General features: G+C 50.2%; 1 protein-coding gene across 1 annotated transcript; it reads right to left on the bottom strand.

The window, feature by feature from the left end:
- Positions 1-2,613: 2,613 nt before the first annotated feature.
- Positions 2,614-21,988, bottom strand: SMO (smoothened, frizzled class receptor). The gene is made up of 12 exons (XM_053553583.1): positions 20,881-21,988; positions 11,201-11,406; positions 10,314-10,523; positions 9,931-10,103; positions 9,289-9,508; positions 9,069-9,192; positions 7,705-7,797; positions 7,203-7,311; positions 5,897-6,082; positions 5,070-5,218; positions 4,286-4,420; positions 2,614-4,042 (listed from the first exon to the last, which is right to left on the bottom strand). The coding sequence occupies exons 1-12, from the start codon at positions 21,206-21,208 to the stop codon at positions 3,615-3,617; spliced, it is 2,361 nt and encodes a 786-aa protein (XP_053409558.1). The 5' UTR covers positions 21,209-21,988; the 3' UTR covers positions 2,614-3,614.
- Positions 21,989-22,544: the final 556 nt, after the last annotated feature.

The following is a 22,544-nucleotide window of genomic DNA, read 5'->3' as shown; positions in this document are numbered from 1 at the left end:
AAGAAATAGTAAAAGAGTGACTGTAAGTACCAAAATAATGGAAAGAAAATTGGAGTGGAGGTGCTCCATTCAGGCAGATTTCATTAAAGGTATACGTGATCTGTGTAATAATGCTTTAGGAGAGTAGACCTGAAGTGAAGAGGATAAAATGAGAGAAAAAAACAATTGCTAATTTTGAGTGAAAGGAATATGAGTGTTTATTAGGTTGTTTTTTGTGCTTTTCTATATCTTTTTGATTTCTTTTTTTTTTTGTAGAGACAGAGTCTCACTTTATGGCCCTCGGTAGAGTGCCGTGGCCTCACACAGCTCACAGCAACCTCCAACTCCTGGGCTTAAGCGATTCTCTTGCCTCAGCCTCCCGAGTAGCTGGGACTACAGGCACCCGCCAAAACGCCCGGCTATTTTTTGGTTGCAGTTTGGCAGGGGCCGGGTTTGAACCCGTCACCCTCGGTACATGGGGCCGGTGCCTCACGGACTGAGCCACAGGCGCTGCCCTCTTTTTGATTTCTTAAAACAAAAACATAGGCAGAGGTAGGAAGTTGGGACCAACAGAAATGAGCCTCAAACCTGGGAAGCTGGACAGGTGAGTTTGAGAGAGTGGGAAGGGGCCCACTAGGCAGCCAAGGGCAGAGCCTGCCAGTGAGGTGAGCACAGAGATGCCGCAGCACTGGAGGCCCCCAAAGCAGGCTCCTCTCAGACCCTAAGGGTTTTCTTTGGGGATCCAACTCGTGAGCTTTTGGTAGAAGGGTGGCCACTGCTGCTCAGTCCTGAGATCTGGCACTCTGTGTAAAAATACTGCAAGATTTCTTGGTTGTGGTAATGAATGACCTTCCTCCTGAAGGCCCAGCATTCACAACAGATGGGCTTACACTGCCCTCTAGTGGTCACAGGGTTCTGGCCCACTCCACAGCCATCCACAGAAAGGTCACATTTCTCAACTTTCTTTTTTTGAGTCAGCATTTTGCTTTGTTGCCCAGGCTGGAGTGCTATAGTGTCATCATTCTTCACTGCAACCTGGAACTCCTGGGTCCAAGCCACCCTCCTGCCTCAGTTTCCAAAGTAGCTGGGACTATAGGCACACACCACACCCAACTAATTTTACTATTTTTTTGTAGAGATGAGTGTCGCTCTTCTTTAGGCTGCTCTGGAACTCCTGGCCTCAAGTCATCTTCCTGCCTTAGCCTCCCAAAGTGCTAGGATGTGAGCCACTGCGCCTGCCACTTAAAGGCCCAGATAGGACTCCCCTTTCAACCCACACCCCACTTAAAGTTACTCAAGTAACCCCACTAAAGAAAGGACAGAAGGAAGGATGAAGGAGGGGAAGCTAGTAGTCAACTGTCTGTGGAGGTGAAAAGAAAATCCTAACACTTCCTCTTGTTTCAGAGAAGCTCATTAAATGACTCTGATAAGTATTACTGTTAAATACTGTTGTTTAAAAAAAAAAAAAACACTAAAACTTAACTCCCACACTGCTGAGAAAAGGCAAAAATGAACAGGGAAGCAGCGCGGAAGGTGCATAGAATGGGAGATCTGGATGGGAACTGAAGTCAAGGTCAGAACTGAGAGTTCACAGACATTGGAGTCAGGAAGACCCTGGGTTCATTATCTTTCCCTGGCTAGCTACAAGGTCGTAAGCCAGTCATTGTGCTTCACTGAACTTGGAGTCCTCCGATTAGATCGTTACTCTCTGAATCAAATGTGAGGCAGTGGAGCACCATGGCTACGTGCCCACTGCATTACTGCTTACTGTGTGGTCTTGGGCAAGCTACAGAAGCTTTTTGTGCCTCAGCATCTTGAAGGGTGTTAACAGAGCCTGCAGGTATGTGCTGAGACTCAGTGAATTAAGGCATGCGAAGAGCCCAGGGGAGCAAGTGCTCCCTGAGAGCATGTTATCACACAGTAATGCGTGTATCAAGAGTCCAGACTGCAGTATGTTAGTAGATCCCTTTTCCTTCTCCTGGAGGCTGGCTCTGATCACAGTGCTGTGTCCCATTACATGAACAGCAGTAGGAAAGGGTACTGTCCTAACAAGACTGGTCAGTGTCCACAATACCCTCCAAGTCTGTGGGCACCACTTGCTTTCTTCCATGGGTCTCCTTCCACATCTGAGTCTGTGGGATCTAGTTCCCAGGCTCTGCTGACTGCTTCTTGGAGGAAGTAGGGCTAACAGGACTCTCTGCACAAAGCCTAAATTCCTCTGGCCAGGGGAAGACGCTGTAGATCAGCCCCAGGCCTGGCAACAGTCCTCCAAGTGGGGCCCAGGATTGCTAGGAGGAGCCCGGCCCACCTACGTGTGATCACCACCAGGGAGAAGCTTGTTTCCCATCATCACTGCAGGGCCAAGCTGCGAGCTTGTGCTCACTCATCTGTGATCAGCACTCAGTGAGGCAGCTGTGGCTACAGGAGAGCTTTTGTCCATGTATAGCCAACCTGACAAGGATAGCTAGCACACACAGCTGACAGTGGCCTCAAGTATGACTGTTAGTGGTGACCTCATTAGCACCAAGCTCTTGACCTTTTAGAATAGCCTTTAGGAGGACATGGAAGACAAAAGAGATCAGGACCTGGTAAATGGGCCAAGACTGGGGCCTATAGAGAAAAAAAAAAACAAAACTCCAAAAGTTTATACAAAAACCTTTTATTTACTGTTTATATTTCTTCTCCCCATCTCTATCCCCCAGCATGGAACCCAGCCAGCTTCTACAACCTGCTGCTGTCTGGTCCTTGGAAATGGGGCTGTGGGGACATATTTGGAGCTTGAAGGAAGCTTTCCTACCTGGCTGAAGCTACAGCAGTTTCCAGGGTAGCCTCTCAAGTCAAGAGGACCCACCCCCATCAAATGGGTATAAGGAAGAGATAATGTGTCTGTCTGAGGCCCCACCATTCACTGCTTCTGTCCCACTCCAGGCCAAGGCAAGAGTTGAACCACTCTCTTCCCTAGAGATGGTGCTGAGCGCATGGCGAGGGTAGGGTGGGGCTGTGAGTGTGTGTGCTGCTGTTCTGGGTCCTAATCAACGAACGGAAAGAGGTTGGCCTGGCTGAACTGAAATAAGAGAGGGGAAGGACAAGGAGAACTGAGAATGGGTTTGGAGCAGGGCCACCTGTCAGGAGAGGTTCTGGCCCCTCCCAGCCCCACGACCACCTAGAAGAGGAAATCAGATCCCTGTCCCTACTTAGGCAAAGAACTAATGACACAATAAACACTTTTGGTCTGAGAGTGCCAAGATAGGACACTCATCCACCCAGAAATGGGCAGCCAGCCCTCATCCGACAGACATAGGCTTGGCTGCCTCCCTGGGTATCACAGCACACTCCAGGTAGTGTCACCCCTGCCTCTGCCATTACTGCCACACCACAAGCTCTGTGTACTCCATGACCCTGTTGGATGCTGCCAGTCAGACTCCAGCTGGTAGGGAAGTAACAAGGGCCCTGAGCCCACCATGGAGATGTTAGGCTCTTTCCTACAGTCCTGCTGCCTTGAGCCAGACATACAGAACTCTCCTGGCAGAGCACCTGGCCCACAGGTTCTCTGGAAGACAAGATCCTAGGGAAGCACTCTCATGAAGGAGGAAGAGCCTTGGGACATATTTGTTCCCACCTTTCCAGTTACAGGCTCAGAAGTCCGAGTCTGCATCCATGAGTTCTGCCTCCATCAGGTTGGTGCGGGAGTGAATGGGCCCCAGACCCTGCCGGCGGCCATGAGCCCAGGTTGTGGGGGCGGGCGCACTGGGCAGGAACAGATCCTGGAGGGGACTGGGCTCTGGGCAGAATGGGTTGGAGACCAGAGCCCAGGCTCCCTGTCGGCAGGGCTCACTGGCTCCCCAGGTGCCCGCGGCCACCAGGCATTTCTGCCGGGGCAGCTGAGGCAGTCGAGGAACAGCACTGGAGGCAGGGGCAGCATGGTGAAGCTCTGGGGGTGGCCCCGAGGGGCACACCTCCTTCTTCCTCTTCCTCCTCTTCTTCTTCCGGCCCAGGCGCTTCTGCAGCTCTGGGGAGATCTCCGCTTCTACCAGCCACAGGTTGGCATGTTCCTCTGGGGGCACTGATGGGGAGAGGGAAAAGAGTCTGGGGCCCTGGCTCTGTCCACCATACGTCTGCTCTCCCTGGACCCTTGCTGCTTTAGCTCTGGGACCCACACCTCTAGACTTTCAGCACCCCAGCCTCACCCTTCAGGTGTGTCGGAGCCTTTCTTTCCTCCTGCCTTCCTGGCAGTCCCTGTGTCCAGGCCCAGGAATCCCCAGGCTCTGTGCTCTCCACCTTCCTCCAGAAGTCTGAACCCTCATACCTGGGGTTGCCACAGGGGTGACAGAAACATCCTGGGGCAGTATGGCTCCTCTCCGAGCTACCATCTTGGTGACATGCTGAGCCCAGGCAGAAGAGACATCAGCTGAGGGCTCATTGAGGTCAAAGGCCAAACCCGCTATGGGAATACAAGAAAAGAAAGAGCAGTGACTCCCCAGACCTAGGGAGTGACTCTTCCCTTATTCAGCTCTATTTATCTTCCTCTAGCCAATCCTTCCTGCTCCACTAGAAAAAGCTCATTCTGTATAGCCAGGCACTGTGGCGAGTGCCTGTAGTCCTAGCTATCTGGGAGGCTGAGGCAAGAGAATCACTTGAACCCAAGAGTTTGAGGTCACTGTGAGCTAAGATGCCACGACACTCTACAAAGGGTGACCAAGTGAGACTCTGTCTCAAAAAAAAAAAAAAAAAGCTCATCCTGTAACACAGTGATCTCTACTCACTCAGAACCTGAAGAGAGGGGCTTCACATTCCCCAAGGACCAACTAGATGACAGAAATCTAGTTCTTAAAACCCTAACTTACTCTTGCCCAGGAAGAGCAACTGGAGAATTTAGGAGAAAAAAGGAGAGGGAGGCGAGTCGTCTTGGAACTAGAGAGAAGAGAATCCCACAGGAGGGCCAGGAAGGGCCTGGAGAAGAATGAGCGTGTCAGTGAGAGGAGGAAGCGCTTGCCTCTTCCAAACAATGTAGGAGCCCCCGCCAGCCTGGGGGAAGGGGGTACAGGTGCTGCGGCCGGCAGCTCAGATGCAAGGAAGGAGCTCATGCTTACCTACGGGCCCGTCGTGTGAGACGGTGTGCATGCTGAAGGACAGCTCCTGGCCCGGGTTCTGCAGTAGCTCACGCCGCTTGGAGAAGGCCTTGGCGATCATCTTGCTCTTCTTGATCCGTTTGGGCTCATCATCACTCTGCCCAGTCAACCTGAGAGCATAAAGGGTGGGACGGTATGGAGGAGCAGCTGCTTCCCATCAAGTCTTGGGAAGGGCCAGCATTCTGTTCCCTCCAGGGAAGGAGGCTCTAAGGGCCTGAAGTCCCTCAAGGACTTCAGAGCAGAAGAGGACTTCTTTGCAAAGAACTGGGCCTGGAGTGCAAGGTTCCTGTGTGCCCAGCTCTCAAATCACTTCTCTCTTAGAAGAGGATGGCAGCTGGTTCTGCTCTTGGCCACAGGCCCAGGCATCAGGCCTGCCAAGGACAGGGGAGCCACTAGGGGGCAGTGGTGAGCCACTGTGCTGGAAGTAGGATGCAGCAAAGCCTATAAAGATGGGGACTCCAGGGCGGCGCCTGTGGCTCAGTGAGTAGGGCGCCAGACCCCATATACCGAGGGTGGTGGGTTCAAACCCAGCCCCGGCCAAACTGCAACCAAAAAATAGCCAGACGTTGTGGTGGGTGCCTGTAGTCCCAGCTGCTCGGGAGGCTGAGGCAAGAGAATCGCGTAAGCCCAAGAGTTAGAGGTTGCTGTGAGCCGTGTGACGCCACGGCACTCTACTGAGGGCAGTACAGTGAGACTCTGTCTCTACAAAAAAAAAAAAAAAAAAAGATGGGGACTCCAAGCTGAGAGTAAGATGGGAGAGAGGTAGGACTGCTGGCTGCTGACCCCACCTGCACCAGGTACGCCTCCAGATGAGCAGCGTGGCCTTGGTCCAGACCCAGGTGCTCATGGCTATGCCAGTTCCAAACATGGCAAACAGGTTGATCTTCTCTACCAGGAGGCTAGGGCGATTCTTGATCTCACAGTCAGGAATAGGCTTCTTGGTGGGCAGCCCAATGGTCACATTGGCCTGGCATCTGTGGTGAAGAATGGTAAACAGTGAGGCTCTCTGAGCTCACTGGGTATACCCAGACGATCAGACCAAAGACTTTAGAAAGAGCTAAGCCCCATAGCACTGATTCTCAGTCCTGGGTACTAGTTAAAATCCCCTGGGGAGCTTTTAGTAGCTACTGATGTGAGCCCCACCCTAGGTAATTAAATCAAATCTCTGGTGCAGAGAGACCCAGGTGCTGGCAGCTAGAACCTTTAAGAAGGAGCCTGAAGCAGTCAGGGTATGAACTAGTGTCCATATTTTAATGGGCATCTGAGCTGCTGTCCCAGGCGATGCACTTTTTGCGGCTGAGATGCCTAATCCCTCCGATTCATCCTCATTATGACACAAAAAGCACAGGCAAGACTAGCAAACATTAACAGGTTGTTAACCTATTGTAGAGAGTTAACTTCTCCTGTATAGGGATCTACAATAAGCTCTATAGGAGAGTCCACAGAATTAGAGCCAAAACATGAAATTGCTTCTTATTTATTTATTTATTTATTTATTTGAGACAGAGTCTCAAGCTGTCGTCCTGGGTAGAGGGCCATGGTGTCACAGCTCACAGCAACATCAAACTTTTGGGCTTAAGGATTCTCTTGCCTCAGCTCCCAAGTAGCTGGGACTACAGGCGCCCTCCACAACACTTGACTATTTTTTTTGTTGTTGTTGCAGTTGTCGTCGTTTTAGCTGGCTTGGGCTGGGTTTGAACCCGCCAGCCTTGGTGTATATGGCCGATGCCCTACCCACTGAGCTATGGGCACCGCCTTTTTTTTTTTTTTTTTATTGGTGGGGCATCACTGAGGGTACAAAGAACCAGGTTACCGTGCTTCCATTTGTTAGGTAAAGTCCCTCTTATAATTGTGTATGAAATGGCTTCATAATAGTGACAAATGCATCAGCTAGCTAGACACAGGTGCAGAGGGAAGGGCAAAGTAGAGCAGGGTCTGGGAGGTTGTTCACCATGTTTGGCAAAGTATAGAGCAACTGATGTCTTGGCATCCAGACATTAGTGAATCTGCTGTCAGAGGGAGGGACCATAGAGGGCTGTCCCTGCTATCCTGGCAGCAGTTCCCACCATGGCTGCCTCCAAGCCCCTCACTCACAGCACGTAGTCCCTGAAGCTGCGCTCCCACTCAGCCTGGTTGAAGAAGTCGTAGAAGTGGCAGCTGAAGGTAATGAGCACAAAGCCAAAGGCCAGGAAGCCAAAAATGCCTGTGGAGGACGGGGGCAGGACAGGACATTACCAACCCCAGGTACTGCAGCAGCAGCAGCAGGAGGCTGTCTGTTCCACTGAGGCCTGAAAGATTACTGAAGCTGGGGTGGGTTCAGGCTGGGCTCAGTTCAAGAACTGCTTTCTCCAAAATAAAGCAAGATGGGCACTGCAGGAGGGCCATGGGCATGAGGAAGCAGTCTTAGCATGAACTTGAATTCTTCCACCTGAGAAGGCCTTCTACACACATACTTCTTGTCCTGTGTCTGTGTCCCCATAGCTACTAACTTGTTCCAGTGACTTACTGCATCCTACAGGTCCCACAGTCCTATAGCAAGGAGGGTGCAGTGTTGGGCTGCCCAAGGACCTCAGACTAGTTTCCTGGGGCCACTCACCCAGACGCAACATGGTCTCATTGATCTTGCTGGCAGCCTTCTCACTCAGCAGCCCGGGGTGGTTGCTCTTGATAGAGAATAGAGTCATGACTCCTGAACAGAAGGGGGACCTCAGACTTTAGAGGGCTTGATGCCACTTTTCTGGGAGGGATGGGTATACAGAGGGGTGGGGTGGCAGGTGGGAAGAGAGTCCCACAGCCCTGGAGTCCCAAGTCTGATTACACCTGTACTAATTTAAAGCTTAGGGAACTGGAGACACAGGAGAACAGAGAGCTGCTGGTAGCAGATCTGCCACGGACTGGGACGACTGGGACAGAACACAGACAGTTGGGAAAAGACAGAGGAAGCCTCGGTTCTGGCCCAGCTGCCCCTGAATAAGGCAGCCATGTCAAAGCTGTTCTGATGGAAAAGGCATAAAACAAACTCACGAACAGCACTGTCCAATAGAAATATCATCTCAAATTATCTAGTAGCCACATTAGAAAAGTAAAAAGAAACAAGCGGGACAGATCTCAATATATTTCATGAACCTAAAATATCTGAACTGTTAATCATTTCAACATGTAATCCATGTAATAAATTATTAATGAGATATTTTGTATTAGTTTTTCATGCTAAGCTTTTGAAATGCAGTATACCTTTTATACTTAGAGTACATCTCCCTTTGGTCTCATTTCAACACATGTGGCTCATGGCTACTCTACAGGACAGCACAGACACAGAACATAAATCAGAGGCCCAGACACTGCCAGAATGAAGGGAAAGAGGTGGGCTGGGCAGAAGGCTGGCAGTTCAGGGTAAGGAAATTGAAGTTGACAAAGAAAGCCTAAGAACAGTGAGTTAAATAGATAGCAAGAATTATCATTATCATTATCAGGTTGACTTCCTCAACCTGCCACCCCAGGGGGAAGTCAGGGGCCAGTGATTCTGTGCTTGTTGTGAAAACTGTGTTTATGTGTGTTCGAGACAGGAAGAAGAGGGAAACCAAGCTCCAGAAGATTGACAGCAAGTTGGTCCACATAGATAGAGTAGGTTTCTCAGAGTGCTCATCACATAGCACCTGGCTAAGGGCCGACTAGAGCTGGAACCTAGCCAAAGCTCTACTCAAGAGGCCATGAGCCCTGGGCCAAGGCTCTGGAGAAATGAGTGGATTTTTCTGGCCACAAAAATTGCCATCCAAATGTTCATGGTGCTATGTCTGCCCAGAGGGGCACCTTCTTCTACTTTGCACCAAAGCCCTGCCTGAGCTAGCGGAGGTCTCAGAGCCAGAGAAGTAGAGCTGGCAGCTCTCAGCTCCTACTTACACATAGCAGGTGCTCAGCACATTCTGTTGCCTGACTGGTCCTGGCCTGGCCTTCACTCACCTCGGATGAGGAAGTAGCCTCCCACAATGAGCACCAGGCCAATTGGGGCCAGCACAAAGCCAGCACGGTATCGGTAGTTCTTGTAGCCAACAAAACAGATGCCACTCACGGAGTCCCCATCCACCTGTGGCAGGAAGGGATGGGAGAGACAGTTAAGTCACTAGCTCCCTCCCCTAAAACCACCTTCTGCAGGTCCCCAGCCCCTTACCAGTCACTATACCTGGGCCACAGCAAGGATTGCCACGGTCAGGACGAAGGGGAGTGACCATGTGAGCAGATGGAAGTAGGAGGTCTTGCCTGAGAGAGGCTGGTAGGTGGTGCCCAAGGCTTTGAAGGAGGTGTGCCAGGCATAGGTGAGGACCACAAACCAGACCACACCAGCCATCAGGGCGTAGTACACGATGACAAAGATGATGACGCAGGACAGGGTCTCGTTGGAACTGTGCAGACATGTGGGGTGGCACTTGAGGAGGTCACTCTGTACTCCCTCTGCTACCTAACTCCACCCTGTCCCCTGACCCTTGGTTGCTGAGGTCTGGAGTTTCCCAGGAGTCAGGGCTTGGAGAAAGAACCAAGGTCAGACTCTTAGAACAGTGGTTCTCAACCTTCCTAATACTGCGGCCCTTTAATACAGTTCCTGTGGGTCGCGACCCACAGGTTGAGAACTGCTGCTCTAGAAGTTGCCCTTTGAGCAGCTGCAATCAAGTCCTGATACCGAAACCAAGGTCCAACACTGGAGACTGAGTGCGATCAGGCAGAGCTGGATCCTATCCTGAAAGCTCAGTTGCAAGTGCAAGCTGCCCCTTTTAGTAAGCACACATTGTACCCCACACCCTCACCTCTGGGTCCCCAAGACACCTACGTGGGCTCTCCAAGCCTCATGGTGCCATCTGCACGGCAGACAATCTCTCGGCGGGCACCATCCATGAACTGGGCCAGCCAGCCGATGCTGCCCACAAAGAAACATGCATTGACGTAGAAGAGAATAACAGCAGGGTAGCGATTGGAGTTCCGCCAGTCAGCCACAAATGTGGCCTGGAAGAGAGAAGTGGGGCCGTTCTGCGAGCTGTCATTCTACTGAGGCAAACATCTTCATCTAAGCCCGGACCCTCTCTGATTGTGACTTGCCCGGGGGACCCCCACCAAGTTCTCTTCCACTCCACTCCCTCTGGCCCCTTCCCACTTTCCAGGCTAAGCGTGACCCACCGCCCGCCCCTCCCAAGTGTGGCCTGTCCCCCAGCTGACCAGGGTGAAGAGCGTGCACAGGCCCGTGACAGCCCCAAAGGCCGCGATGTAGCTGTGCATGTCCTGGTGCTCGGCCTCAGTGAAGAGAGGGTTCTGGCACTGGATCCCGCAGCCCTCCACGTCCTCGTACCAACTCTTGGGGTTGTCAGTCCGAACCAAAGGCGCTTCGCACTGGCCCGAACTGTTGAACTTGATGTTCTGGACCTCATTCTGGCACCGGGAAGGGCAGGGGGAGGAAAGGTGCAAAGGCAGCTCAGGGGGGAGCCTCTTGTTTGGTGAAAGGAACCTGGTAGCATGGCATGGTGGCAGGGGACACACTTCCAGGATTCAAGTCCCAGCGTGGCCACCCATTGGTAGTGTAGCCTTGGGCAAGTTATTTGATCTTTCTGTACCAGTTTCCTCATTAATAAGGTAGTAGTGTCTGCCTCATAGTATGGTTTAAGGATTAAATGAATCAGTACATGTAAAATGCTTATAATGGTATTTGACACGTAGCAAATAGTAATAGTATTATTACTATCGTTATTATCATTTACAGTCTCTCCCTTACCCAGAACTACATCCTGTTCCCATCTTGGTGGCTCCAGTGGTTTCACACATGCATGCCTTGACTCCCCCACACATGCACTAACTTCTTAAGGATTTGCTCCTGTCATCTGTGATGCCTGTAACACTCCAACAGGCAGAGTGGGTGCTCAATAAAATGTTTGCGGAATGTATTCCCTTTGAGTTGAGTGGTGTAGTGGCAAGTGGGCTTGTGCTTGTTGACCCCCATGGCTATAATAGTCTTGTAGTCTCACAGGAGAAAAGGTTCGGGGGTTCCTGCTTCTGCCCTATGCCTGGCTGTCCAGTCTAGAGAGCCTGGACCTTGTCCGCAAAGCACTTACCGGGCAGCCTTCAGGGAAGTGGTCAGGGGTGCAGCGCAGGAAGTCAGGCCAGCCTCGCTCCCTCTCCACAATGGCACAGGGGCCTCGGGTGGCCTGGCACAGGGTGCGGCTGGGCAGTTCTACCCGGTCATTCTCGCACTTGGGCATGTACACGGCACACAGCAGGGGCTGGATCACTGCCCAGCAGCGGGGGGCATTCCGGAGGCCTGGAGGATGGTGACAGTATGGACATATTGAGGTGAAGAACCCTTCTCCTCTGACCCATAGATACAGCTGCACCCCAGGCCTTTGCAGGCCAAGGCCATCTCTGCATACACTTGTCAGGCAGTGTTTCTCCACAGTGCACCTGGCTGGGCAGTACACATCTTGGTGCTAGAGGACTAGTCCAGGCATTCCGGGACAGCTAGCATCCCTAGACCCGCTAACTAAATGCCAGTGGGACCCTTAAGTCATTGTGACAAAAATAAGTGCCCCCCTACCTCCAGCCAGGGGCAGGGACTAGAAGAGGAACTTCTGGGAATGTTCTATTTCTTGATCTGGTACTAGTTATATGCATGCATTCACCTTGTGAAAACGAAGCTTATAATCTGTGCACTATTCTTAGGTGTGACTATAATTCAATTAAATTTTTAAAAAAATATTTGCCATATCCAAATGCCTGCCTAGGGAGTGGTAGTAGTGCCTTTGGCTGAGAACCCTGGGTAGTTTGCCTTTTCAGGGATGTTTCTAAAACCTCGGACAGGCTTCCTACAGGGGAAAGGGGGGTTGTGGGACCCATCCCTCACAGGCCCACTCACCAGAACCAGGACATATTTCCCCTTGCCCAGACCCCAGAATCCCTGTTCCTCTTACCAAGCTGAAGTGAGAGGGAGAAGAGGTGGGGGCTTAGGGAGAGGTGGTCAGAGGAGCCAGGTACTCCAAAGCCAGAGGAGGAAGCAGATCAGATGGAGAGAAACAGAGGAGGCTCTGTCCAGTGGAGAGGGAGGAAAGGTGGTGTCAGCAGACAGAAGAAGGCAGAGGTCTCCTAACACCCTTGCTCCAGCCCAAGCCCCTACCCTGCTCATCCCAGTAGCTGGGCTCACCCTGCATTTTAAGCCTCTCCCGAATCATCCCTGTTTCAGGAACATCTATTTCCCAAGCAAGAAGCTGCATTAGGAGAAGCTTCTGAGGATGTGAGAGCCAACATGGGTGACTGTCACATTGCCAGACTGGGGAGGGTTGAGGCAGGTACAGCTCTTTTTTTTTGGGTGGAAGGTAATTTAGTGGAGGGTAAGAAGCATGGGCACTGCAATTAGCTGGCCTGGGTCCAAATCTTGGTGCCACCATTTACTGGCCATGTGATTTTGAACGAAGTACTTAATTTCTAGCCTCAGTCTCCTCATCTGTAAAATGGGGATGATAGATTTACCTTGTAAAATTGTTGTGAAGAGTGAGATAACCCTTAAATGTGCTGGGGGCAGTGCCTGTTGTGTAGCAAGCATGTTAGCTGTTATTACTACCTGTCTGAGGCCTCTGACTTGCTCACAGCTCTCAGATTCTATTCAGGGCACAGGCCAAGTTCCTGCCAGTTCAGAAGCAATATCCTCAGGCAACAGTTGTACTTGATTCAGATCAGAATCACCCAGATAGAGGATCCAGTCTCAGCAATACTGAGTGGGTGGGTGCCGGGGGGCTGAGGTGAGGGAAAGGTTTGCCTGCAAAGTTGCAGCACGAGAGATTCTATGAGGTAATGGGAGTGTTCTCTATCTTGAATGTGGTGGTTACAGAACTCCACGTATTTGTCTAAACTCACAGAGCTAAGAAAGTGAATTTTACTGGATGTTTAGTATAAAATACACTTTAGTGGTGGTGGGACGCTCTCTCCAGTAAAATGCATTTTAGGGGAGCATTAGGCAGTTAATCAAAAATGTTGTGTTATTTTTCTTGATTAGGTGGTATTTGCGACTACCAGCTTTTAAAAATGTGTAATTTGTTATTTTTCTTTTTTCCCTCATTTTCAATACTGTTCCATACTTTAAACTCCCAGGGAAAAGACAGATTATTAAATAAATCTTAAAGGACAACTGGGGAGCCATGTGGGGAAAAAAATACCTCACCTCATTTCTTATATGAGGTGAATTCTAGAGGGACCAAAAATAACTATATTATCTTTCTAAAAATTAAAGTACAAGACAAAAAAGGGGGGGCCAGGAGTGAGGTGTGGTGGTTCACATGGGTAATCCTAGCCCTTTGGGAGGCTGAGGCGGGTGGACTGTTTGAGCTCAGGAGTTAGACCAGCCTGAGCCAGAGTGAGACCCAGTCGCAAAAAATAGGCAGGTGTTGTGGCAGGTGCCTATAGTCCCAGCTACTTGGGAGGCTGAGGCAAGAGGATCACTGGAGCCCAAGAGTTTGAGGTTGCTGGGAGATGTAAGGGCAACAAAATGAAACTCTCTTTCAAAACACACACACACACAAAAGAAAGAAAAAAAGTACAAGACAAAATGAGAAATGGCTTTTTATTTACTTTTTTGAGACAGAGTCTCACTTTGTTGCCCTCAATAGGGTGCTGTGGCATCATAGCTCACAGCAACCTCAAATTCTTGGGCTCAAGCGATTCTCTTGCCTCAGCCTCCCAAGTAGCTGGGACTACAGGCGCCTGCCACAATGTCTGGCTATTTTTAGAGACGTTGTCTTACTCTTGCTCAGACTGGTCTCAAACCTGTGAGCTCAGGCAATCAATCCACCCATCTCAGCCTGTCAGAGTGCTAGGATTACAGGTGTGAGCTACCACGCCCAGCCTCAAGAAATGGTTTTTCAAACCTTCGAGTGGAGAAGGCCTTTTGAAGCATGAAACAAAACCTAGGGGCCATGAAATAAAAGATTTAAAGAAAAGGCTTCAGAAATATAGATAAATTCAGTAAGGTAAAAAACAAAATCATAAGAAAGGCAAGTCACTGAGAAAATATATTTTCAATACATATCATAGGTAAAGAGCTAATTTCCTTACATTCATAAAGCTCTCATAAATCAGTAAGAATTACATAACCCTATAGAAATATGGGCAAAAGATGACAGTTTACACAAAGAAGATGATGAGAAGCCTTTATAAACATAAAGAGATGTTTAGCCTTACTCTTAAAGATGAACTAAAACTACAATAAAATATATATTTTTAACCTTGTATACTGTTTTATCACTTTTTCTTTTTTTTATAGACAGTCTCACTTTGTTGCCCTCGTTAGAGTGCCGTGGCATCATAGCTCACAGCAAGCTCCAGCTCTTGGGCTTAAGTGATTCTCTTGCGTCAGCCTCCCGAGTAGCTGGGACTACAGGCGCCTGCCACAACACCCGGCTATTTTTTGTTGCAGTTTGGCTGGGGCCATGTTCAAACCCACCACCCTCAGTATATGGGGCTGGCACTCTACTCACTGAGCCACAGGTGTTGCCCTGTTTTATCACTTTTTTAAGTGATAAGGAGCAAAACATTTGAAAATACTGTATTGTAAAAAGTATGGGGGAAAACTGGTGCTTTCATATATATTCCTAGTAGGAATAAAAATCAGCAACACTTGTGGAGATATTGGCATTATCTATCAACATTTTATACTAGCAATTCCACTTCACATGTTCCCAAAGATAATACAGAAGATTATTCATTGCAGCATTGTCTGTAATAGCAGAGGAGTAGAAAACAACCTGAATTCATATCTACCAACAGAAGATTAGCTATACATCAATATAATAGAACACAATTCGGGGTTGAACTGCAATCATGCATTGCTTAAAGTCAGGGATAGGAGCTGAGAAATGAATTGCTGGGCGATTTTGTTGTTGTGTGAACATCATGGAGTGCACTCACACACGTCTATAGCCTGCTACACAGGGAGGCTGTAAGGTGTAGCCTATCCTTCTGGGCTACAAACCTGTGCAGCATGTTACTGTATACTGAATACTGCAGGAAACTGTATCACAGTGGTAAATGTTGGTGTATCTAAGCAGAGAAAAGCTACAGTAAAATAAAGTACTGTAATCTTAGAGCACTACCGTTCTATATGTGGTCTGTTAACTGAAATGTTGTTACGTGTCACACCACTGGATAAGCATTGAAATGGAATGATGTCCAACATGTATTGTTAAATGGACAAGGTTGAGCAGAAAATAGTCTACAGAGGATGGTACTGGTTGGGGGGTGGAGGAGAAACTGAGGACAGATGTCAGATACCCCTAAAAGGACACACTAAAGCATAGTGAGGATTGTTTCTAGGCAGAGAAATGGATAGCAGGAAGCAAAAGTAGGATTTAACTTTTGTTCCTGTTGAATTTGGTACCATGTACATGTACTACCTATTTTTTTTTTAAGTAATTAAGCTTAAAAAAAAGAAATATAAAATGACGAGGATGGGGAAGCTTCTCAGAGAAGAGAGGGGAATGAAACTGAAAAGAGGAAGAATGCGGACATCAATATAATCTATATTATTTTATTTTTTTTATTTTAATACAAAAAAAAGAAAAAAGAGACTTATTTTAACAATATTAGTCTCTTCACTTTTCTATGTTCACAGACTTTTATGTTGAGACAGAGTCTCACTATGTCACCCTTGGTAGAGTGCTGTAGCGTCACAGCTCACAGCAACCTCAAACTCTTGGGCACAAGCAATTCTCTTACCTTAGCCTCCCAAGTAGATGGGACTATAGGCACCCACCACAACGCCTGGCTATTTTCTTTTCTTTTTTTAGCAGGCCCGGGCCGGGTTCAAACCCACCAGCCAAGGTGCATGTAGCCGGCGCTCTAACCACTGAGCTCCAGGTGCCGAGCCCCAAATGCATATTCTTTTTTTTTTGCAGTTTTTGGCCGGGGCTGGGTTTGAACCCGCCATGTCCGGCATATGGGGCCGGCGCCCTACTCCTTTGAGCCACAGATGCCGCCCCAAAATGCATATTCTTTTAACTGCTTCTGATCACCAGCCAGGTCTAGGAACAGATGTAAGAAATTCTTCCTGATGTGCTCCTACAAATAACTTATCATCACCAACAAGATCCCTCCTCTCTCCTCTAAACTCAATGTGCAAGATGCTAATGAAAAATTCCTCCCAGCTTTTCTGTCTCTTTCCTACTTTCTGGCTACACCCGGGCTGGGCACCAGGCCATATACCCAGGTACATATGCAGGGGGCAGCAGCATTCAAGGAGGCTACGTGCTGGCTCTCAGGGACCGATTTTCCTCGCCAGCTGTTGGCCTCTCTGCTTTCTTGCCCCACTTACTAAACCAAGTTTGGCCTAAGGTGGACCATGGCTTGGACATTACGTTTTTCTGGTTAGCATGGAATGCCTGGAAGAAGACATTTCCAGCTGTAATGGGGAGAGATGCTAAGTGACTGACGAAGCCCAGGGCCAGGGAGATGAAAGGAATAGTAGAGACCTGAGGACCACACAGACCTAGAAATTGGACCAACTTGAGTTATACTTTCTCCTCAGTGGTATCCTTCCAAAGCCTCAGCCATCTGCCCTCCAAAAAAGCACATAGTGGACACCTCTTTCAGAAATTCATATTTCCGGATTTGCTGAGAATCTTCACATAAATGACCAGTGAGCACTTCTAATTCAGACAGCTACAGCCAAAGCCATACGTTCTTCCCAGATCTACCCCTCTATCCTGGCACCTCTATCCTAGTGAAAGGAAATGGCATCACCTCCCATCCACACCTCACACTCGGGGCCTTCTGCTCACTCAGGCCTCACATCCGGCTCATCAGCAAGTCCTGTTGATTTCATCTCTGAAACTCAGTGGGATCTGCCCACTTCTTCCAGCCTATTACCCAGTCCTGACCTCCATCATCTCTTCTGGCTACCCCAATTGTCCCCTGATCAAGCAACCGGGTACCAGGCTTCCCTACACCTGTGGCTGCTGCTGCTGCTTCTTTTTTTTTTTTGAGACAGAGTCTCATTATGTCGCCCTTGGTAGAGTAAAGTGCCATGGTGTAACAGCTCACAGCAACCTCCAACTATCGGGCTTAATTTTTTTGTTGTTGCAGTTGTCATTGTTGTTTTAGCAGGCCAGGTCAGGTTCGAACCCACTAGCCTGGGTGTATGTGGCCGGCACCCTACCCACTGAGCTACGGGTGCCGCCTCTTCTTCTTCTTTTTTTTTTTTTTTTGAGACAGAGCCTCAAGCTGTTGCCCTGGGTAGAGTGCCATGGCATCACAGCTCACAGCAATCTCCAACTCCTGGGGCTCAAGCGATTCTCCTGCCTCTGCCTCCCAAGTAGCTGGGACTACAGGCGCCTGCCACAACACCTGGCTATTTTTTTTTTTTTTTTGGTTGCAGCCGTCATTGTTTTTTGGCGGGCCTGGGCTGGATTCGAACCCGCCAGCTCAGGTGTATGTGGCTGGCGCCTTAGCTGCTTGAGCCACAGATGCGGAGCCCGCCTCTTCTTTTTTTAAACTAGCAAGCCCAACTGTTATCCTACAGCTTCTTCCTGTAGCACCCAAAAAGAACTTTCTACAAGGCAAATATGATTACATTTTTCCCTAGCCTGAAAGTCATTAATGGCTTCTTACTGTCCTCTGGATAACACCCAAACTTAATATGGAGTATAAATCTCTTTTTGGTTTTACTGCTTAATAATTTTACCCCTCACATACTTTGATCCAATTCTACTCAATTCTTACACTTTCTTTAAAAGTACGGAGCCCTCTTACATCTACATTTTTGTGCATGCTGTTTATTTCCCCTTCCTATCCCTTTACCACCCAACCTTCCCCCGGCCCAGGTAATTCCTGCTTATTTCTCAAGGCATGGGTTAAATGTCAGTTATTCTGAGCAAGGCTCTTCCCTTGCTTCCCAAAATCTTTTGTGTCCTTTGTGTTCTTTCAGTTCCCAATAATGTCACAATACCTTTCACAGGTGTCTCTAAATTTCTAAAGCCTGTTTAACTGTCTGCCTTCCTCTTGATGACAGAGGTATCATATCCATATTCTTTATCTTTATACGCCCCAGAACTTGACCCAGGATGTGAAATATAGTAAACATTCAATACATTACTGAATGAAAGAGTGAATGTACAGCTGTGTACTCAAAAAAAAGTAAAGACCAAGCCTCTACCTTCAGACATTTACAGATAAAGACAACCTAGATCCATCTTCATCCTTTACTCATAAAAACATCTCTAAGAGCCCAGTGCCATGGACCATTTCTAATGCCAAATCAAAACCACTCACTCAAGACAAGACAAATCGCCAGCCAGAGGATCCCAGCTGAAAGACCCGGTTGTGATTTTTCACAAACAGCTTGAGTTCACTCTGTCCATGACTCAGCTCACACCAGCACCTCCTCTGGTCCTACTTCACAGAACAAGGAAGCAGGGAGACCCAAAGCAGAAACAACCAGGATACACATGGAAATAGGACTGAGCTGAGGGATGGTGGGTGGCAGCAGAGAAGAGCTCAGAATGCCTCTGCAGGACCCTGCCCTGCCAGTGGCACAGCTAGTGAGATTTGAACCTGCACAGCCAGCAGATGGCTCCAACCCATACACTTTCCTTCCAAAACCATTTTGGCCTGCTCAGCAGCTGTCCTCAGGAGCCTGGGCTAGAAAGAGGTTCCTATCCTTCCTCTTTGCATTTAAAAGAATTCAACCAAGGTCCCCTGCAAAATTGAGAAAGAGAGAGAGGGAGAGAGAAAATCCTCTCAGAGAATGAGCAACTCAGAGCTGGGTGAGATTCTAGTACTGAAAGATTTGGATTTTCCTTGCAGCTGGCTCCTAAACTCAAGTCTCATTTCAAGTGGTGCTCAAAGTAACCTTGCTTAACTTTTCTTTCATGTTCCTTTTTTATTTTCAGTCTTTACTATGTATGTAACTTTAAAAGACTACAATTATATCTTCTATGTGTACCCATTCTTATATAGGTATGCTACTATGTGTTACACATTTATGGCAAAGACCTTACGTTTTGGTAATACACAGATTTTTTTTCAAAGCTACTGTTGATTAAACACAGTTTCTACTTTACATGACTTTAGAACCTGATGCCCACATAGGATACAGCTCCACTTCATGTGTACACATCTTCCAAGTTCTTCCATCAGCATCTGCCTCAAGCCGAGAGCCTTTATGGCCTTGTCCACTATCGTACAGAGGCTGAGAACTCTAGTGGCCAAGCGTGACAAAGACAGGCAGACTTCATACACTCTGCCTGCTAGGTAAGACAAGCGGCACCCCAGGCCTGCCAAAAGAAGGGTTGGTCTCATCCTGGCTCCTGATTTTTTCTTTTTCAAGGACAGTTTTAGAATCACACCAGCCAGAAGTGAGGCAGGACAAGGCCAGTTCCCTTCGTCTACACCCTGTAGGGTCCACTTTTCCACACCCCCATCCAGAAAATGACAGGTGGGGAGGCAGTCCACTCTACACTGACGGCTAAGGAAGGATCTGTTTGGGTTCAGTCAAGAGCAGGGTGGGGGAAGGGACAGACCTCTGGGACCTCAAATCACCATGGAAATATCCAAGGCTTTCAATAGCCCAGACTTAAGTGTCTTTCCACAGCCCTCACCAGCCTGAGGATCCAGATTTCCAAAGAACACACAAAAACTGTAAAAATGGTCACATTCCTTCATAAGCCCCTGCATGGATCAGAGTCCCCATTTTTCAGTTCCCAGTTTCAAACTGGGAACTCTGTGAAAGCAAGACAAGATCACACTTTTCTTGACCAAGACTAACAGAACTTTCTGGTTACCTCTTAATTCTTCATTACCAGAGAGTTTCTCTTCCTTCGCAAGTTCTTTTCAACCATTCTTTTCCCCACCCTTTCCCTTCAAATGCCTAAATTTCTTTTACCGCCATCCATCCCTTTTTCCTCTCCAACTCCGATTTCCTCAACGTCTTAAACACCTCGAAACCCCGCGGACGATGCTTCAAGAATAGGTGGCGGGGGCGGCGCCTGTGGCTCAGTCGGTTAGGCGCCGGCCCCATATACTGAGGGTGGCGGGTTCAAACCCGGCCCCGGCTGAACTGCAGCCAAAAAATAACCAGGCGTTGTGGCGGGCGCCTGTAGTCCCAGCTACTCGGGAGGCTGAGGCAAGAGAATCGCCTAAGCCCAGGAGTTGGAGGTTGCTGTAAGCTGTGTGATGCCACGGCACTCTACCGAGGGCCATAAAGTGAGACTCTGTCCCTACGAAAAAAAAAAAAAAAGAATAGGTGGCGGGTTCGAACCCGGCCCCGGCCAAACTGCAACAAAAAATAGCTGGGCGTTGTGGCGGGCGCCTGTAGTCCCAGCTACTCAGGAGTCTGAGGCAAGAGAATCGCCTAAGCCGAAGAGCTGGAGGTTGCTGTGAGCTGCGATGCCACAGCTCTCTACCGTGAGCAACAGAGTGAGACTCTGTCTCTAAAAAAAAAATAGGTGGAGCATCTCCTCTTCTTTAAAAATGTCCTTTCCTGTAGTTCAGACCACTCCCCACAGGCTCCTCATCCCCTCACACTCCTGCTGAAGGTCTTTGTGGCCGGCCTCAACTTCCTCACCCTCCCTGTCCCATCACCGAGGGTCCCGTCCTGCACGTAACCCGCTCCCTAAGTTTTGGACCCTGTCCCTCCAACCCTCCCGGTGCCGCCCCCCCGCTCCCCTCCGTCTCAAAGCTCAGGCCTGACCCTATTCTTTCCACGGTGACCCCAGCCCAGCAGCGTAGCCCCCAGGCCCGGCTCCTGCGCGCTTACCCGACCAGAGCACGAGCTTGCCGTGCGCTTCCTCCTGGGAGTCCGAGTCTCCGGCCAGCAGCGTGGAGGTGGCCCCGTAGGGCAACGCCGAGCCCAGGCACACGTTGTAGCGCAGCGGCTCGCAGGGGGCTGCCCGGCCGCAGTGGCTCAGGAGCGGCGGCGGGCCGGTCACGGCAGCGCTCCTTCTCGGGCTGCCGCCCGCGCTCCGCGGCCCAGGGCCGGTCGCGTTCCCGCTCGAGGCCTCCCCCCAGCCCGGGCCCCCCAGCAGCAGCAGCAGCAGCCCCAGGAGTGGGAGCTCCGGCCCCCGCATGGGGCGGGCAGAGGCCATGGCCAAACCCGCCAACTCAGCAGAAGCCCCGGAGCCCCCGCCTGCTCCCCGGAGCCCCCTGGCCACACGCGCAACCCTCGGGGCCGCGGAGACTGCTCAGGCGACCTGTGCGCCCCGCAAGTCCCGGCCCGGGCCTCCCCGGACACTCCGCGCGCCCCTGCCTCTCGGCGCCCAACTTCGCAAACTTTGGAACCAGGGGCCCATGTTGGGCTGCAGAGGCCCGGGCCGGGATGCACAACTCCCTAGGCCCTCGCTTGGCGATCTAAGTTGTCTTTAGTCCCAGGAGCCCCTTGGACCCCCAATCCCCAGCCCCATTCCTTCTCCCACGGTTAAAACCAACTCTCGGCCCAGCGAGGGAGGCCAGGCACGGGCCGGGGGCTCGAGACTAAGTCTCCGGCTCCGCCCCCGAGCCTGCCCGCGGCCCAGCAGCCACCTTCGCCCAAACGCGCCGCAGCCCCCCGAGTTCTCCCCGCCGTCTACCCGGCTCCTTTGTTGCTTTAGCTCGCTCGGCTCTCTGGAATGCATGGGCCTCGCAGAGCCAAGCCCGACCCCCCTTCGCCAAGGCTGTGGGAGGGACTGGGCGAAGGAGGAAAGGGGAGGAGAGCTGAGGGGAGGCGAGAGAGGAGGAGCGAGAGCTTCGGCGTCCCGGCACCGGGAGGGGCCCCGGCTTGGGGGGATCCGGTGACCCTGTCTGCTGCCGCGGGGAGAAAGATGGGCGGAAATCGCGGGCCGGACTTACAGCCAGATACTCAGCCAGCGTCTTGGTTGGTTTGAGGATCGCTCGACTTCGCAGTTTTAGTGTGCTAGAGTTAGAGGATGCCCAAAGTCAGCGAGAGCGCGTACTTCATCCCTACTGCTTCCCAGGCCTGCCAGTCTTTCTAGCTTTAGGTTAGACCTTTCAACTTATGGGGGGGTGGGGGGCAGGGGGCGGGAGGAGCATGAAAAAGAACTTGTGTTTGGGGCTCCCACTTCTCCAAACCCCTCCATCTTGGGACCTGTGTGAGAGCTGACCTCAGAACCACTCACGAAAGCTGCCCTGGCTGCTGTTACCTGTGGGAGCCTGTGTCTGGAATAAAAGTGCCAACATCGAGACTTTCTTGGTACAAATGTGTACAATGCGTCTGAATTGTGGTGTCCAGCGTCTGGCGTTGGCGTGTCTTTGGTTGTGTCCGAAGGCAGCCAGTCCCTTTTCGATGGCCCTCGCTGCTCAACGCCAGAGGAATTTTCCGCTGCCCCTCTTCGCTACTCTGCTCATTTTGGTTTTTCTCACTTTGTGCATCATGCTTTCAGTCACCGCACTTAATTTCACCTGGCATCAGTTTACACCTGCATGACC

This window comes from Nycticebus coucang, chromosome 11 (genome assembly GCF_027406575.1).
Source record: "Nycticebus coucang isolate mNycCou1 chromosome 11, mNycCou1.pri, whole genome shotgun sequence".
Taxonomy (NCBI): Eukaryota; Metazoa; Chordata; class Mammalia; order Primates; family Lorisidae; genus Nycticebus; species Nycticebus coucang.
This window is presented reverse-complemented; position numbering and strand designations above follow the sequence as displayed.

Coding starts and splice junctions, on each gene's coding strand:
- SMO (XM_053553583.1), bottom strand. CDS start 21,208: ATGGCCTCTGCCCGCCCCATGCGGGGGCCGGAGCTCCCACTCCTGGGG. Junction 10,524..11,200: donor ACTTCCCTGAAGGCTGCCCG/GTAAGTGCTTTG, acceptor TCCCGGTGCCAG/AATGAGGTCCAGAACATCAA. Junction 7,312..7,704: donor TGAGACCATGTTGCGTCTGG/GTGAGTGGCCCC, acceptor CGTCCTCCACAG/GCATTTTTGGCTTCCTGGCC.